General features: G+C 36.9%; 1 protein-coding gene across 2 annotated transcripts in view; it reads left to right on the plus strand.

The window, feature by feature from the left end:
- The window catches only part of abca4b (ATP-binding cassette, sub-family A (ABC1), member 4b), a 59994-nt gene that overhangs the window by 38947 nt on the left and 1831 nt on the right, over positions 1-19216 (plus strand). Inside the window, exons 26-50 of one of the 2 annotated variants that reach the window (XM_079820529.1) lie at positions 54-259; positions 791-845; positions 1010-1078; positions 1500-1657; positions 1868-1992; positions 2704-2802; positions 4525-4717; positions 4810-4904; positions 4991-5023; positions 5512-5617; positions 5739-5813; positions 5951-6120; positions 8021-8198; positions 8322-8437; positions 8527-8674; positions 8848-8971; positions 11920-12049; positions 12483-12603; positions 12725-12787; positions 12888-12994; positions 13077-13218; positions 16102-16236; positions 16316-16419; positions 18073-18165; positions 18920-19169. In XM_079820529.1, the coding sequence (XP_079676655.1) occupies positions 54-259; positions 791-845; positions 1010-1078; positions 1500-1657; positions 1868-1992; positions 2704-2802; positions 4525-4717; positions 4810-4904; positions 4991-5023; positions 5512-5617; positions 5739-5813; positions 5951-6120; positions 8021-8198; positions 8322-8437; positions 8527-8674; positions 8848-8971; positions 11920-12049; positions 12483-12603; positions 12725-12787; positions 12888-12994; positions 13077-13218; positions 16102-16236; positions 16316-16419; positions 18073-18165; positions 18920-19169 (3095 nt within the window). The remainder of the gene's footprint in view (positions 1-53; positions 260-790; positions 846-1009; positions 1079-1499; positions 1658-1867; positions 1993-2703; positions 2803-4524; positions 4718-4809; positions 4905-4990; positions 5024-5511; positions 5618-5738; positions 5814-5950; positions 6121-8020; positions 8199-8321; positions 8438-8526; positions 8675-8847; positions 8972-11919; positions 12050-12482; positions 12604-12724; positions 12788-12887; positions 12995-13076; positions 13219-16101; positions 16237-16315; positions 16420-18072; positions 18166-18919; positions 19170-19216) is intronic. The other variant, XM_079820530.1, reaches the window with a different exon arrangement.

A 19216-nucleotide genomic window follows, 5' to 3' on the forward strand; every position in this document is an offset into this window, starting at 1 on the left:
TAAACATCCTAATTTTTTCAAAAATACATCTTTGTTTTTTTCCCATTTCACAGGGAATGTTGAGAGCATCACTACTCTGATACATCACCATGTACCTGAGGCGAAGCTGATTGAAATGATCGGTCAAGAGATGACCTATCTACTCCCCAATAAAGGTTTTAAATACCGTGCGTACGCCAGCCTTTTCCGAGAACTGGAGGAAACGTTGGCTGACATGGGCCTCAGTAGCTTTGGCATATCTGACACATCACTAGAGGAGGTTGGACAATATTTCTTTCTGCATTATGCTTTAGCAACCATTACCATCAGTAATAACAGTCAACAGACTGCGGAATTTATACAGCTACAGTTTTTGTGTTTAAATTTTGTGTCTAATTTTAATATCCATTTATGTATGTGTTTGAATCAGTTACTTTCAGTTGTGATACGTTGTTAAATAAAAAAATACTAAATGTACTAAAACTAAAATAAATTAAATATTAAAAAAATTATAAAATGGAAAAATTACTAAAACAAAAATTAAAATCACAACTGAAAAAAAAGCCCTATATATATATAATATATATATATATATATATATATATATATATATATATATATATATATATATATATATATATATATATATATATATATATATATATATATATATATATATATATATATATATATATATATATATATATATATATATATATATAATTGCACTGGTTGTTACTGTGCAAAAGTTGCTGTATAGATAATTGTGTGCTCACTAATGATTTAAGAAACTTGTGTTGTATATATTTAGATCTTTCTGAAAGTTACAGCAGATGGAGAGGCAGCCAACAGCTCTGTCACACCAGGTAAAAATCCTCATATTACCTATATTTACAGCCATGATATATGTAATATGTCTCATAAGGTTAATTCAAGTCCTTTACTTTCCATAAACCAGGAGTTTATGATGAAGTAGTTTATGATTGTCTTTTAAACCCCTGTGTTTGACTGTGTAAAACTACCCCCTCAGAACAATGGATGCTACAACAGAGGAAAAATGGTTTCTTGAGAGAAGGAGAGGCTACGAGTAATATTGAAGGTGAATCGAGATCCCAGATCTCAGCTTTGCTCAGTGCTAATGCTAAGAAGCTAACAGGGTGCTATAAAAAGGGTTTGACTGAGGTGCTATGCTCTATGTAGAGATAAAGCTTCTTGATATTCAGTAGCTCTTGGCAGAAAGCAGACCATCTTAGACGAATGTGCATTTCCTTGCTGGTCCAGGCTGGTTTGTGCTGATTAGTGCTGGTCAGTCGTGCTGATTGATTTCCTGAAAATGGTTATGGTTAAACTAGTAAAAGTATGGGGTCTTGCTTGTTAAAGCAAACTAATGTGGTCAGTTGCCTATGGTTAATTAGCCAGGCGAGGGTAAACCAGCAGGCAAAATATAATGCTGTTGAGCAGCTACACAGTTTTTACAGCAGGTCTAATTAGATCACATCCGTATCTGGTCTGGTTTACAGATGCTAATGGAGTGGGGAACCCACTGGAGTCTGACAACAGTGCCGGTAGAGCCTCCAAGCAGGTTAAAGGCTTTAGCCTGGTACTCAAGCAGTTCCACGCTCTTCTGGTCAAGAGATTTCACCATGCCATACGCAGCCACAAAGACTTTCTTGCACAGGTAAGGTGAATTTTGCATGTGGACACAGTTTTGAAAATGTTGCCCAATAAGGGACATTCTGTTGCCATTTCAAACCTCTATGACTTTCTTTCTTCCATACACAAAAGTAAAATTTCTGAAAAATATTTTGCCCACTTATTTGATGCCCTGTGTTTTTTCTAGAATAGACAACAAGCAGATGTTTTCTTTACATTTTGCTTTTTTTTGTAGATTGTTTTGCCATCCAGTTTTGTCTTTATTGCTTTGGTCTTCACTATGATTGTCCCACCATTTGGAGAGTATCCCAGTCTGACCCTCACTCCATGGATGTACGGACCACAGTTGACCTTCATCAGGTGAGATCAATTGTCTATCAGCTGTAAGAGTCTAAGGGCCGAAAGAAGTATTAAAATTGTTACAATGTTGTGATTTCTTCTTGGTTCAGTTCACTTTCACAAGGCAACATTTCTAAATGGACCAAAAATGATTTAATATGAGTCAAGCATGAGTAAACTCTCTTCTCAATGGTCAGCGTGCACCAGTTTATGCTCATAGCGGTCATCATATTTTACTTCATAATTCTTAGCAAAAATCAAGGCTTCGTCTGTATTTTTATGTGTTTTGGACTGTTGTTCTGAAATATGTTCGTCCACCCAAATTTCAATAAGGCATTTAACTTCGTCTTTGCTCCAGGTTAACCCGCGATTCGTTTTGAGAGGCATTAGCAAAACAAACACTGCTGCTTTTCATGCAACGTACGTAATATTGTCATACAGCCGGGTTAGTTGGTCTGTTGGTTCAGATTGCTTTCTCACCACAAATAAGCCACTTGTAAACCACTTGTTTGCAATTGGGCCAAAACCACCTTGTTGATGCAATCTCGGACAGATTATTTTGGTGCGGATCCCATTCACATATGCCTAAACGAACTGAACTAAGGGAGAAATCACACCAGGTTCCGAAACAAACACTCCAAACAAGCCAGATGTGAAAACACCCTAAGAATCTGCTTATGAAGTAGTTTGTATGTTTTCATGTGAGATGAATTTGTATCTTCTGTATCTCAGTAATGAGCAGCCATCGCATCCAAAAATGAAGCACTTCATACAGACGTTGCTGAAGGACCCTGGCATGGGAACACGCTGTATGACAAATCAGCCCTTGGTGTGAGTTTTGAAGTTTGGTCTGAAGGGATTTCGAAACAACTCTATGAGCATACTTATTTTGAAATTGACTCTGGAGAATATTTTGAGCCAATGTACACCTATCCAGTTCTATCCCGATTCTGATTTATGCAAAGTTCTGTCATGAAACTCTAGATGCCACAGGCTAATAGGTCCTTGACTCAATATGCCTGCCATCATATTATTCTCTATAGAGCACAGCTGATTGGTTCCTGCTTTATCAGTAGCCAATGAGCTCGCTGCTCAACCTTTAAATACTTGGTTAGCATTTTCTGTAGCAGTGCAGCGTGCTTTCAGAAACCCTCCACCTTCCCCAGCTCCACTTATATAGATCTGCTACGGGTAATTCATGTACACTATTGTATAGCAGCAGCATGTCTTACTCACAGCAGTGTGTCGTGTATGTATGGGCAGTAGCAAGTCCTGTACTTGCTCTGCTGCAACAGCAACCATAACCTACAGCAGTAGCAAATCTATTTCACCAAGACCAAACATATCAATATTGTCATACCCATTACCATACCAAACACTCTGAGAGTTGTCATGACAGAAATGTAATCTTTGAATGGAGCGTGACAAAATCTCCATAGATGTATAATAATAAAGTATAAACATTTCAGGGCTATGCACCTGTGCCACGATTCAATATCATTGTTTAATTACCAAATTCCCAGTAAATTACACTCCCATTGAAACGTTTGGGGTCAGTAAGATTGTTTAATTTTTGTAATACTTTTATTCAGCACACATTACATTGATTTAAAGTAACAATAAAGACATTTATAATGTTACAAAAATCTATTGGAAATAAATGCAGTTCTTTTGAACTTTTTATTAATCAAAGAATTCTGGAAATTTTTAGTTTCCACAAAAATATTAAACAGCTGTTAAAGGTCCAGTGTGTAGTATTTATAAGGATCTATTGTCAGAAATGGAATATAATATACATAACTATGATTTCAGTGCTGTATAAAGACCTTGCATAATGAACTGTTATGTTTTATTACCTTGGAATGAGCCATTTTTATCTCCATACACCGCAGGTCCCCTTACAGTGAAATCACCATTTTACACCGTCTTGTTTCTACAGTAGCCCTAAACAGACAAACTTCTCTACAAAGCGCTAGTCACACTCTGCTCTCTCTGACGACAACATTTTTGTCTTTTGTTGGCCACCATAGCGCTGGTCAATTGCAATTCACTACCTCACTGCTAGATGCTGCTAAAATTAACACACTGCACCTTTAACTGTTTTCAACATTGATATTAATAAGAAATGTTCCTTGAGCATCAAATCGTCATATTAGAATGATTTCTGAAGGATCATGTGACACTGAAGACTGGAGTTATGATGCTGAAAATTCAGCTTAGACATCACAGATTTTTTAAAAATATATATTTTAAAATACAATAGAAAATAGATATTTTATATTGTATTAATATTACTGTTTTTAATGTTTGATAAAAAAATGCAGCCTTGGTGAGCATAAGAGACTTATTTCAAAAACATTTAAAAAATAATATTGACCCCAAACTTTTGAACAGTAGTGTATATAATCGAGTCAGTCTCCCTATACGCTCTACTTAAACTACTGAAAATAAATGTAATATTTTCAATAATTAAAAATATATATATTTTGCAATTAAATTGCTGTCTTTTATATTATATTATATTAAATTAATTATGTGAATATGTGTTGGCAGGAACCTCTTTACCTGCTTAAACACAACCTCTGATTGGGAAGTTCCTCCAGTGTCTCCTGAGGTCAGTAACATCTTATTGAGTCCTGAGTGGAATACAAAAAACCCCTCCCCGTCCTGTGAGTGCAGCACTGATAAAAAGCTCACCATGCTGCCGTTCTGTCCGGCTGGAGCTGGAGGACTGCCACCACGACAGGTCAGCATCAGAAGGAACTGAAATATTTGAATCATAATTATAAATATCCAGGCAGTGGGTTTAGTGATGTTTTATTTATTTTGTTGCTATAGAGAAAAGAGCCAACAGGAGACATCTTGCTCGACATGACAAACAAAAACATCTCTGACTACTTAGTGAAGACTTACCCCAAGCTCATCAAGACCAGGTGAGCTGTTCTGAAAACTACAGTGTGTTAGTAGTGTTAGCATTCATTTAATTTTGTATAATGACTGCTGTTTTCCTTATATGCAGCTTGAAGAGCAAATATTGGGTGAATGAACAAAGGTAAACTTTCTCTCTTTTTTTTAGTTGTATGGAAAAAAAACTTACTTCAGCTGGACAATAACTTTTCTCTAGAGCTGATGTACAGCCAAACCAATCTCTCTTCCGTTAATTTCCTATTATCTCTTTAAAGCTGCTTTGAAACAATCTATATTTTAAAAAGTGCTATATAAATGAAGGTGACTTGACTTGACTTGGATGTTTGATGTGGTTGTCCAATTGAAAAACCCATCATAATCAAAGAATTTCATTAATGCTTCGGGATTTTACAGAAAACATAAGCTGGGTACTTAAAAAAAAAAACTTTTGGGAAGATGACATCCTCCAGTGTGACATGATATATCTAAAATGTTTTTAAACACCAATTCTTTTTTAATTTGTATAGTAGAAGCACTGTACAGCAACAGTCACAGAACCAAATTAGAAAATTCACCAGTGCAAAATGTTAATGTGCAAACATAAATTGCTCGATTAAACCCATTCTTTCATAGGTATGGTGGGCTCTCTGTTGGTGGACAACTACCGATTCTCGATGTGGACCCTGAGCAGATCCAGGATGCTTTTTCCCAGCTTGGACGGATGATGAATATTACAGGGGTATGATATTGTGTATACTACACATAAATGATCATGAGATTTTGATGAGAGGCATTTAAATATATTACTTTCTATTCTGCTCACACAACATATACACTGTTGAATGATTTCTTCTCCTTAGGGCCCCTATTCAAAGTCAGCCATGAACGATTTAGGAACTTTCTTGCATTACATGGAGAGTGAGTACAATGTTAAGGTAAGTTAAACAACCTATTTAACAATACAATGTCCCAAAATGTGTTTGGACACTTTGATTTGGACCATGATTAAACATAAGTCAAGGACAGTTTTCTACTGACTTTTTTTTGCTCTTGGTTCTCTGACTTGTCACAGGTGTGGTATAATAACAAAGGCTGGCACGCCATGGTCTCCTTCATGAACATAGCAAACAACGCCATTCTCCGTGCTTACCTTCCACCTCACGCCAACCCATTGGAATACGGCATTACTGCCATCAATCACCCGCTCAACCTTACCAAAGAGCAGCTCTCAGAAGTCACTGTGTGAGTGTCAGATGTCATGTTGAAATGTTTTTGACTGATAGGCTCAGTTTACATCATCCGTCTTCGATGCTCAGCATTAAATACAGGTTTAAACGGTGTCCAAAATGTCTCATAATCCTACTCACGTGTCAATCGACCACTGTACTAAAATAAGAGGCTTTAATCTTAAAAGGTTAGTTCACCCAAAAATTCTGTCATTAATTACTCACCCTCATGTCGTTCCAAACCTGTAAGACCTTCGTTATAGCCTGACAAGCCAGACCCACATCAGATGTTGGGTCTGGGAACTCACCATTGGCAGGGCTCAATCCGAGGGGCGGGACAAACGGTTGTCTTTCATATTCCCTTTGCACGCAATAGGATAGCACTACAACCAACCAGAACAATGAAGAAGGTAAAGTGGAGTTAGTTGATCGATTAAACTTTCGCAGTATTCGGTCGGCAAAACTCCGAACACATCTTCCTTTCTTAAGAATGACTTCAGTGCCATTCTTTTTTCAAAGAAAAGGTTAACTCCAAGTCTTCCAGAGTCGCGGCCAAAGCCGATTCGAAAGACCCCTGTTCGCCAGCTTCTTTGTTTACAAGTAGCCCGCGGAACCACGGCAACTCTGCCGACATTATGTTAAGCCCGCCCACCGACTCTATACACGATGTGATTGGCCTGACCAGAGTTTGGTTTTTCCAGCTCGCAAGCCAACGGAGAGTTGCTAGACCATCCTGGCTGCAAATTATATTTGGACGCAAGGGTGCGTCTAGATTTCTAGGCTACCTTCGTTCATCTTCGGAACACAAATTAAGATATTTTTGATGAAATCCGAGAGCTCTCTGACCCCTCCATAGCTATTTAATTAACACTTTCAAGGTCCAGAAAGGTAGTAAAAACATAGATAAAATAGTCCACGTGACTCTGGTGGTTTAACCTTAATGTTATGAAGTGACAAGAATACATTTTGTGCGCAAAAAACAAACAAAAATAATGACTTTATTCAACAATTTTTTCACGTCTGTGTCAGTCTCCTACTCAGTTTACGTTGTAAATACAGTGCTGTGCTTTCAAAGCGCTACGGCAGAACAGCGGCTCACCATTGGTCAGCTCCTGCATCAGCATCACACGCATGCGTCGTGGTGCTCACGTAAACAGCATCGGCCAATGATAGGCCGCCGTTCTGCCGTATCGCTTTAAAAGCGCTGTACTGTATTTACAACAAAATGTTAATTTTTGGGTGAACTAACCCTTTAAGCTTTACGTGAAGAATCTGACGTTCAGTTAATAGTGATGTACACTACCGTTCAAACGTTTGGGGTTGGTACGCTTTAATGATTTTGAAAGAAGTCTCTTATGCTCACCAAGACTGCATTTATTTGATCAAAAAGACAGTAAAAATAGTAATATTGTGAGATTTTTTACAATATAAAATATCTGTTTTCTATTTGAATATATTTTAAAATGTAATTTATTCCTGTGATAGCAAAGCTGAATTGCATCATTACTCCAGTCTTTAGTGTCACATGATCCTTCAGAAATCATTCTAATGTGATGATTTGCTGCTCAAGAAACATTTCTTATCAATGTAATATTGTTGTGGAAAGATACATTTTTTTCAATTCAACTGTGGCAGCATTTGACAATTTCAACAGCATTTGATTTTGTCATTACATTATATTTTTTACTGTCCCTTTTGATCAATTTAATTTATCCTTGAATCTTGAATCTAACTCAAGCTTTTGATGGTAGTGTATGTAGTCATGAAATCAGAAACACGTACATCTGATGCACATCTCTTCAAGTGTACTCCTGCTTTCATACATATTTACTGTATAACTGTGTATAATATTTTTTAAGTAAAAAGTGTAAAGTCTACTTTTTGTGTAGTAAAAGGCTGCTTTTCCTTTCGGACAGTCTCGCCACATCAGTGGATGCAGTGGTGGCCATCTGTGTCATCTTTGCCATGTCCTTCATCCCAGCCAGCTTCATCCTCTACCTCATTCAGGAACGTGTCACCAAGGCCAAACATCTGCAGTTTGTTAGTGGAGTCAGCCCTGTGGTCTACTGGGTCGCCAACTTTTTCTGGGACATGGTGAGATTTATCAGCGTTGAGTGTTAACAAGGACCGTTCTGTAAAATGTCAATCATTAGTCATTGTGAAATGTTTTTGGACTGCTGCTTGATTCCTCATATTCCATTCGTTTGTTTGTGCCAGATGAACTACTCCATCAGCACAATGCTGGTTGTCGCCATTTTCGTGGGTTTTGATAAGAAGTGCTACACATCACCCACAAATCTGCCAGCCCTGGTCGCTCTGCTTGGTCTCTATGGGTCAGTCAGCAACTTATGAATGTTGCCATAGACTTAAAGAAAATCAGCCAAGCACAACAGTGATTTTTCTTTCCTTCTTCAATATGCAGGTGGTCAGTGACGCCCATGATGTACCCCATGTCCTACTTGTTCAATGTCCCCAGCACGGCATACGTGTCCCTCTCTTGCATCAACCTTTTTATTGGTATCAACAGTAGCGCCATCACCTTCATCTTAGAGCTCTTTGAAAACAATAGGGTAAACTATATTTTTTTACATGTTGTTTGTTTTTATATAAAATTCAAATGTAGTACCTTTTAGTCATAATAATGCCTTAAAGTAAAAAAAAAAATGTTTTGCTTAAAAATCCATGTTTATATATTTCATATTTTTATGTAATTGCTTGTGTTTTTTCTTCACAAACCCTTCAGTCTCTACTAATGTTTAATGAGGTATTGAAGAAGGTGTTACTGGTCTTCCCTCACTTCTGTCTCGGTCGAGGTCTCATTGATATGGCCATGAACCAGGCAGTGACTGATGTCTACGCCCGATTTGGTATGTTTTTCTGTTATCAAGACCAATTAATGATAGATCAATTGTTGTGTAAAATCTGTCACCTCAAATAAAAGCCCTTTAAAGCAGCACTAGGTAGGTTTTGCTCTCGGGGTACCCGTACAGTTGGGAAACAGTATTGTCCTCTACTACTGTCGTAAACTTTGTCATCCTTCATCAGGGGATGCATCGCACGTGCATTTGTTGACATGACAACCATGACGCCGCATTCACACGGGGCGTCGGCGACAATGCTTCTCGGCCCGTGTGAATGCGGCGTGATAGCTTTGTAGTTCTTTTTGTTCTCGAGTTACTACCCGAAACCCGAAGTTTAAAAGTACGATTAAAAACGATACAGACCCCGTCAGGCTATGGCAGACGTATCATTCAACCTATTGTAAGTCGATGTATCATCACAAGAGTCTTGAAAATATATTATAAAGGTTGAAAAGTTACCTAGTGCTGCTTTAACCCTCAATCGGTCCTTGGGGTCCAGCTGACCCCACTGGACTTTTCCTCCATTTTTAAAAAGTGTTCCCTTCATCTCAGAGCCATGAGACTCTGTGACTTTTCCTAAATAATCCATCTAAACATGCACAACAAATCTGGGCTTGATTTGGTTGTTCTAAAGGTGTGTACAATTTTTTTTACCATTTAAGTCCCTCGGGGTTAGATTGACCCCACATTGAAAATGAATGGGAAAGTGTAAAAAAAAAAATTTCCCCCCTTTTTTTGTAAATAAAAATTAACTAAATCCAGTATAAATCTGAAAATTTCTACATGTATATCAAGGTCTGGTCCTAGAGCATAAACACAAAGTAGAACGAACTTTCTATCTCATACACACACACACACACACACACACACACACACACACACACACACACACACACACACACACACACACACACACACACACACACACACACACACACACACACACACACACACACACACACACACACACACACACACACACACACACACACACACACACACACACACACACACACACACACACACACACACACACACACACACACACACACACACACACACACACACACACACAAGTGTGACTGCAACAGAGAGAATTTTTATTGAAATTGGCAAATAACTGGCATAAATCTGAAAAAATTCCATACATAAATGAAGGAAAAATACTAGAGCACAAACGCAACATGGAACAATCATGAGAAAGAGAGGGGAAAGGGTAAATAAAAGAAAGATGAAAGGCAGCTTAACTTTTGCATAACTTCCCTATATGGACCTCTAGTGGATAATGTGGTCATTGCACTCTCTTTCTCTTTAACTATAATTCCTGAAGTTTTTCCACAAACCTGGCAGTATTCTATCCCTAACACAGAGCAATGTCCAAAAACTATTTATATTTAATTAAGATCATCATTCAAGTGATTTTTTCATAAAAAATAATTTTTAATGAGCCAATTTATGACATAGTTAAGTATTTGTGCAGTAAATAGGTAAAAAACTACCAAATGCCCACAAAAACACAGCATAAATGTATAGTTGAGAAGTAAATAAAACAAATTATATATAGTTTTCCATGTAAAAAATGTATATTTCCTTATGCAATTGCTCTGTAAAAGTTTGGGGTCTATCTGACCCCAAGGGACTCAAACGTAAACCCTACTTGAGGGACGATTAAGGGTTAATGTCCTTGCTCTGAAACATCATGTCAGTTTAAACTGACAGTACATTTCCCCTTCAGTTGATTTGGATGAAATTTCTAACAATAATCATGTTTGTTTATTAAGTGTGTAGGTAAGAAAGTACATGTCTAAAATTCCGAAAACATTCCTTGTCTATATCCATCTGAATTGCTTCTTCTTCACTCGAAACCTGTATGATATTTCTCCTGTAAAACACAAAAAGAAATTTCATTAAAATGTCAGTAGCTCTTTTCCACACTTGGTCTATTAAAAATTATATAATATAATATAATATAATATAATATAATATAATATAATATATATATATATATATATATATATATATATATATATATATATATATATATATATATATATATATATATATATATATATATATATATATATATATATATATATATATATATATATATATATATATATATATATATATATATATATATATATATATATATTATTAATTATATTATATTATATACTCACCAAGGCTGCATTTATTTGATCAAAATACAGTAAAAACAGTAACATTGTGAAATATTATTACAGTTTAAAATAACTTTTTTCTATTTGAATATATTTTTAAATGTTATTAATTCTTGCATTTTCAGCATTCATCATTCCCATCTTCAGTCACATGATCTTTCAGAAATTGTTCTGAAATGATTTGGTGCGCAAACAAACCAAGCATTTCTTATTATAATCCATGTTGAAAACAGTTGTGCTGCTTAATATTTTTGTGAAAACAGTGATACATTTTTTGTAAAATAAAAAATATATATATTTTTTTTTTGTAAAAGTAAAATAAATATTTTTTCTCTCGTAATTTGAGGCGTTATTAACAGACGATTTTACTTATTAAAATATTTATATGAATTTGCACAATTAACGAATGATTTTGCAGTGAATGATTCAAAATAATAGCATTTATTTGAAATGGTAGAGACTTTTACATTGTTACAAAAAAATTGTTATTCCCTTTCAGTCGGTCACATTCAACATTACGTTGACGTCTCCGTTCCCTCCTTCAGGGAACGAGGGTTACATATGAGACCCATCCTTTCAGAATGAATGTATTCATTTCTTTAAAAAAAATTTAATCTAACAAAAATCTTACTGACCCCAAATCCTTAAATAGCAATGTATATTAATACAAAATAGTAATACAATAAGTGAGCCAGATCTGCTACTGGTGCCCCCTAAAATAAGACAAGACAAGTAGAAGCAACTGTCCTGACGATAAACTATATCTTGGTGCAGGGGAGGAGTTTTCCATGGATCCGTTCAGATGGAACTTTGTGGGGAAGAATCTCGTCTGTATGGCTGTGGAGGGTTTCGTGTTTTTCATCTTTAACCTGCTCATCCAGTACAAGTTTTTCCTTGATCTCTGGTGAGGGCAAAAATACATTATTCATATCCCCTGAGATTCTTCTCAGTACAGACTTTCACCAACAAACAAGTTGGCCGTTGGATTTAGAATTTTATGAAAGATAAATGTCATGTTCACACTGCTCCAACAGAAAACAAACGCTGATTAAACATGTTCAGTCGGGGTGAAAACAAACCCTGACCTACGGCAACAGACTCTGACAGGGGTGACACACTGATATAACAAAAAAAAGAAAGAAACCCAAACAAACCTGTTTGTTGCTGTTTGTTTGTGCGGTGTGAATTGGCCTTACAACTGCAAAATAAACATTAAAAGAAAAGTTGGCTGCAAAATGGGATCTGTTTAATATAACTTTTTGTTTACTGTAGCTGTTAGGAAAAACCCTACAACAGCATATGACGGTAACTATTATTTGTGTCGGTTAATTGTGTAGGGTGTCAGACTACGTGAAGAGTCCTGTTAAAGATGAAGATGATGATGTAGCTCAGGAGAGAGAGCGCATTTACAAAGGAGGAAACAAGAATGACATCCTTCTAGTTCGAGACTTGTCAAAAGTAAGTGACCAGAAGATAAAAAGCATCCATTTTTGGAGTATATTTTGCAAGCAATATCAGTGTTGAATTTGTAGTGTTTGGTATGGTTATTGCCATGCTGAAATGTGCAGTCTGATCTTAGACATACAGGCAAAGAAAACGACCAGCAGTGGACAGAATCTGTGTAGGAGTTCCAGCGGGGGAGGTATCACTGAAAATAATATTTGTAAACCATAATGCTGCTCTTTCGGTTGAAATGAACCACTGAACAATGACGTGTTATTCAACTTATATGTTCTGTGCAGTGCTTTGGGCTTCTTGGTGTGAACGGTGCAGGTAAAACCACAACCTTTAAAATGCTAACCGGAGACGCAGATGTGACGTCAGGGGAGGCGTCAGTAGCAGGATACAGGTAATGTACAAACTATAAAGAGCCACTAGTTGTGAACTTACATTGGATGTAAACTGTGATCATGAACTGTGCTTTTCTTCAGTATTCTTACCAGCATATTGGATGTGCACCAGAACATGGGATACTGTCCTCAGTTTGATGCCATAGATGAACTGCTGACGGGGAGGGAGCACCTTTACCTGTACGCCCGCCTCCGCGGGATCCCTGAATCTGAGATTAGCAGAGTGAGACTCACAGTCTGACCCCTCATTCACCTCCCACCCCTTACAGATAACATGACACGCCAGGACAAGAACATAGTGCACGACAATTGAACACACTGTAGAAAAGTTTCCACATTTCATAAATAACACAAATAACCACGAGCATAAATTTAATCTAACAGGGTGGACAATAAACACATTTTCTCAAGGGGAATTTTTGAAGGGGACACAAATAATGCAGCCAAAATTATACTTGTAAGGATATGTGTGGCGTTTTGTTGCACTGAAAAATTATCTTATGTCCGTTTTTCTTTTCTCTGTCATTTTATCTGGCCGACAACACACAGCAATAGTTGAATAAATATGAGTTGTCATAAGTTCACCATAATATTATAATTATTAAAGTTGGCGTGAAACGGAAGTTGAGATCGTCCTTTTCTCCTTATTGTGACGTATATCTGAGTGAAATGACTTCTGAAATTAGAAAAAATGTAGGGCGGGGCTTGATTTCGTCCTTCGGGAATTGATTGGATCGTTGGAAGTTGGGCGTTGTTAACAAAATGGCCTTTTGATCGGTGTAGACGTTATAAAAGGAGGATCGAAGCTGGCGCCAAGATCATCCGTTGAGCAGGACACAGAGGGGCACAAAGGTTTTACCTGGACCAGTGTTGGGGAAAGTACCTTGTTAATGCATTACAATATGAATGCATTACAATATTGCGTTAGTCCCTAAAAAGTCACTAATTGAGTGACTTAGTTACTTTTTAAGAAAAGTAATGCGTTATATTACTTTTGCGTTGCTTTTTCTCACCTGGGCTGGGCTTGTTTTTTTTGTTTTTGTTTTTTAAAACAAAAAAGTTATATTTTTGTGCAACGGTAAAGACCTCTTCATACCAAAATTGAAATAATAAGCCCCAGGCTGAGGTAAAAATGCAAATTCACGCATGAACAGTAGAGGACGCAGCTCTGCTGTGCTTCCATTCTGGATGATGGTAGAATAGGATGCAGGAGAAAAAAGTTTTACAAATAAAAACAAAAAAATCACGTAATTTTCATCATCAAAGGTCAGCAGCAAGACATTGGTAAATTAAATATAAAGGTAGATTATGCATAAAAATAGTTGTTTTATTTAACATTTAATTATTGGAGGTTTGCATAGTATTCTGATTTTGCATTTGACTGATTTTATTCATTTTGAGGAGTACAGAATCTTTATTGTGCAAGTGAGATAAATAAATGCTCACATTTAGACTAGAACTACAATAACCCTCATGTTTACACACAACGCCTCTGCACTTATTTTTCTCAACATGGGGGAAGGAGAGCTGTCAGTCAAATGAATGTGAAAAAGTAACTTGCGTTACTTTTTTGAAAAAGTAACTCAGATATTTTGTTGTAAATTTGAAAAGTAATGCGTTACTTTACTAGTTACTTGGAAAAAGTAATATTATTACGTAACTTGTAATGCGTTACCCCCAACACTGACCTAGGTCGCTGAAATTTCAACATAAATAACTATTTGCTCCTAATATCAAAAATACACAAGTAGAATGTAACTTTGCCTTTACTCCGCCGTTTTGGCTTTGGAGTAGAGAATGTAGCTTGTACACCAATGCGGGTCACAGTTTTGGCGGGACACTGGATTCCAACATCTTGTGTAAATGGCTATCAGACGAATAAAACACACAAAGAGGCATTTCAGAACATCCATCTAAAACGTTACACGATTCTTTCTAGTTAGTAAGTGAATTCGTTTTACTAACCTTCACATTCGTTGACTGTGTACATCGATGGGACAGCCGTGTCTGTCAAATGTAGTACTTGGACTAAACCCATTTTATATCGAATCAAATTCTTAAAACATTCTTCAGTGAAATGCCTTGCACACAGACGCAAATTTGCTGTTATTCCTCCTTCTTTGAAATGTAGGAATTCGAGCCAGCGGGCACACAGACTAGGTTGTTTAGGGATAGGAAAGAGGACCTTAGGAGCGCAATTAAAAATGCACCAAACAACCATTATGCTAATTGCTGCGATCAGTGATGGGTTTCTGAGAGGCAGCGCAGAAACGAGACAGAGCTCGATAGCCCCGCCCTCTCGCCATAGCACATGACAGGAAGAGAAGAGAAATCGTTGCGAGGGGGAGGGAAGGTTAACGTATTTGATTAAAGATTATAAGGGTAAATTAATTTTTAAAAATGAATGAAGTGCACAGATAAATCATTTATAGTAAACACTACAATATTAAATATAAAAATACGAATTGTAAAATTGGATTTCACATCGACTTTAAATTATCTTGCTTTTTCCACATAGTACCCACATAGTATTGAGCAAAACCCAACACAGCGGTAGATCTACAATATTAGCCTAATACCAGTTCACACAAAGGCTTATTGCTGTTTTTTTGTAGTGGGTGACTACCAAACAATAATCGCAAAGATATCAGACATTTTTTGTCATTGCTAATATATTAATAACTCAGCATCGTCTGTATTAAAGAAAAAATAATCACTTCATCCGATGTTTAAAGCGAAGCCTACTTACTTGAGTTCCACAACTACTGAAGAACTTTGTTCTCTTCCACTGGACTTGTGTGTGTAGGTGAGGTACGCGGCAAGAGAGGGGGGACTCAAAATGTTTCTAAACTTAAAACGCATTTCCCCCCCTGTTTGCGTTTGTATTGTTTTACTACTTACACAATTATTTTAATGATATGTCATTATATTATTCACAATACACAATGTGGTTTTTAATAATATGTATGGGGGGGCAACCCTCAGATGGGATTGACCCCCTGCAATTTTCCCCTATGCAAATAACTACTATATGTTAGGCTTTGTTAGCTGAAATTCTTAAAGCATTCTTGTACAATAATTATGTATAACTGTATGTTTTCTGTAGGTGGCAGAATGGGGCATTCAGAAGCTGGGTCTGTCTGAATATGCCGGAAACTGTGCTGGTACCTACAGCGGGGGCAACAAGAGGAAGCTGTCTACTGCTATTGCTATGATTGGCTGTCCTCCTCTAGTGCTTCTGGTATGTTTTTCCTAAGCATTCTCAATGTCATTGCGCAAAACCAAACATTGGTGTAATGTGACTCTGTACATGTGTGTAGGATGAGCCCACTACAGGAATGGACCCTCACTCCCGTCGGTTCCTGTGGACCGCCATTCTGAGTATCATCCGTGATGGAAGGGCAGTCGTTTTGACGTCACACAGGCAAGAATTTATCTGGGTTTCCTAAACAGACTGTAATTTACACTGCAAAAAAATGCTTTTCGTATTTTGTTTCCAGTCCAAATATCACTTTAGTTTAAGGTCCAATTCTCACTAACTAGTTGCTTATTAACATGCATATTAGTAGGATATTGGCTGTTTATTAGTACTTCTAAAGCACATATTAATGCCTTATTCTGCATGACCTTATTCTACATCCCATAATCCTACCCAATACCTAAACATAACAACTACCTTACTAACTATTAATAAGCAGTAAGTAGGAGTTTGTTGCGGTGAAATTCGTAGTTAATAGTTAGTTAATAGTGGGCCCTATTTTAACGATCTAAGCGCATGGTCTAAAGCGCATGGCACAAGTGCGCCTTTTGCTCGTTTAACGTCAGGAAAAACGGTTGCCTCGCCCAGCGCATGGTCTAACAGGGTTGTCCCTATTCTCTTAATGTGTAATGGGTGTAACTTGCAATAAACCAATCAGAGTGTCATCTCCCATTCCCTTTAAAAGCCAGGTGAGCTTGCACCATCGCTAGTTACATGGCGGAATATAGACACCCTCAACCTGACGATAAATGTATGTATTGCCACGATTGGTCAAATAATTAGCCAATTTCATTCGTCATTTCTGCAAATAGGTAATTCTGATACATGCAATGACTATCCATTATGACGTAGGCATTTTTATATTTATGTACACAATAATAATCTTTTACATTTTATTCCTTTAATTTTTCATATTTAAAAATGTTTGTGCTGCTGCACGTCCCTGTGTGTGTAATAAGCAGAGTGTGCGCGCGTTGTGGACGCACCTATAGGTGCATATTACTAGCCTGTTCTTTAAATAACACAAAAAAATATTGCTTAAGAGTGGTTTTTGTTGGTCAATGGCACAGTTGTTTTCAGTTGCCTTAAAATAGCAACGCACCAACAATGTGCCTGAACACACCACGTTACGCCCATGGGCGCACAAATGGGTGCAAATGCATTTGCTATTTAAACAACTTGGCACTGGATGTGAAAATGATAACTGCGTCGGCCTGAAACTAGCAAAAAACACTTGCGTCACACCTGCCGTCGCATTACACCGGGTGTATGATAGGGCCCATTATCTTATGCCATTTTACTTAAATGTATCTTGATTTAAGAATTTTTTGATATTTGAGCTGGAAACAAGACAAAAATACTATGTAAGAAAAGCATTTACATTTTGCAGTGTAATAATTAAAGAAGAATACAGTCAGTTGCACTGTGTTTTAGACTGTCACGGTTCTTTTAACAGTTATACCATGAGCGGCATGTTTCACAGTAAATTAAAGTAAATCAGTAGCAATATGAGACATTTTATTGTGAAATTGTACTGTGATTTGAAATCACATACTGTGAATCATATACTGTGATTTTAAATCTCAGGGGGACTTCAAGAGAATGTTTTATATCTTTTGGAACCCCTGCGTTAGTTTTTTAGTGACTTGGCAAGTGTTTCTTTAAATAAATAGTTATAGTTATCCTTTTAATTAAAATTAAAAAATATATTTGAAAAATAAATGAAGTGTCCAAATAGTATTTTAATTTATTAATCATTATTATTTAAATACATTTAAATATTCTTTACATTATTGATTTGTTTGTTTGCATTTACAGTATGGAAGAGTGTGAAGCCCTTTGTACCCGTTTGGCCATAATGGTCAATGGGACATTTAAATGTCTGGGCACAATCCAGCATCTGAAATACAAGTGAGTATGTTCTTTTGGAAAGTTTTATAAAAACTCAAGCCATTTCCATATTACCACAAATCAACTTGAATGTTCTTCTGGTGTTAAATGGGTCCTATTATGCTTTGTTTACATTTTTAACTTTCTTTAGTGTGTAATGTTGCTGTTTAAGCATGAAAAATGCCTGCAAAGTTACAAAGCACAAAATCCAAAGGGAGGTATTCTCTATATCAGTGTGCTCTGTTTCTGAACTCCCTGAAACGCTTTGATTAAAGTCTAGAGTTTTCTACCGGGAATGTACACTTCAAAATATCCCTCATTTAAATAATTCCCACCCAAGCATACTCAAAAAAAAAAAAGGGGGGTGAGGCCTGGTTGAGTTACATTAGTAGTGTGTTGAAATTCACAGTTATGGTAAGGGGTGTGACATTTTCCCAAAACACGCCAGAAGCAGTTGACCAATCACAAAACACACTGGTCCAGCCGACCAATCAGAGCAGATTGGGCTTTTCTGAACAAGGGGCCTCATAGAAACCAGAACGTTACAGACAGACTGGGAAGAGAGGTGCTGCAACAATGTCAAATATGTGAACAATAAGATGTTTTTTGAACATTCAAGCATGAAATCCTATTCAAAATCAAAACTTAATAGGTTATAATAGGTGCCCTTTAAATTTTCAACTTTTTAAGCTGATATGCATGACAATATCCATCAAATGGTCACCAAAACAAGTGCATACTTGATATTGTATGTATTGATTGTACTTGCGGACAGGTTTGGAGGTGGCTATGTAGTCACGATGAAGATCAAAGCTGCAAAACCAGGCCTATCTCCTGACCTGGTCCCGGCCGAGTCCTTCATGGAAAGCAGCTTTCCGGGATGTATACAGCGAGAGAAACACTACAACACTTTACAATATGAAATCGCCGCCGCCTCACTGGCTCGAATCTTCCAGCTGGTGTTGACCAACAAAGAGAGACTGAACATTGAGGACTACTCTGTGTCTCAGACCACATTAGACCAGGTGCGATTTGATAAAGCATCAAGCAACACATCTCTTTCGTGTCAATC

The sequence above is a fragment of the Gobio gobio genome (genome assembly GCF_949357685.1).
Source record: "Gobio gobio genome assembly, chromosome: 6".
Taxonomy (NCBI): Eukaryota; Metazoa; Chordata; class Actinopteri; order Cypriniformes; family Gobionidae; genus Gobio; species Gobio gobio.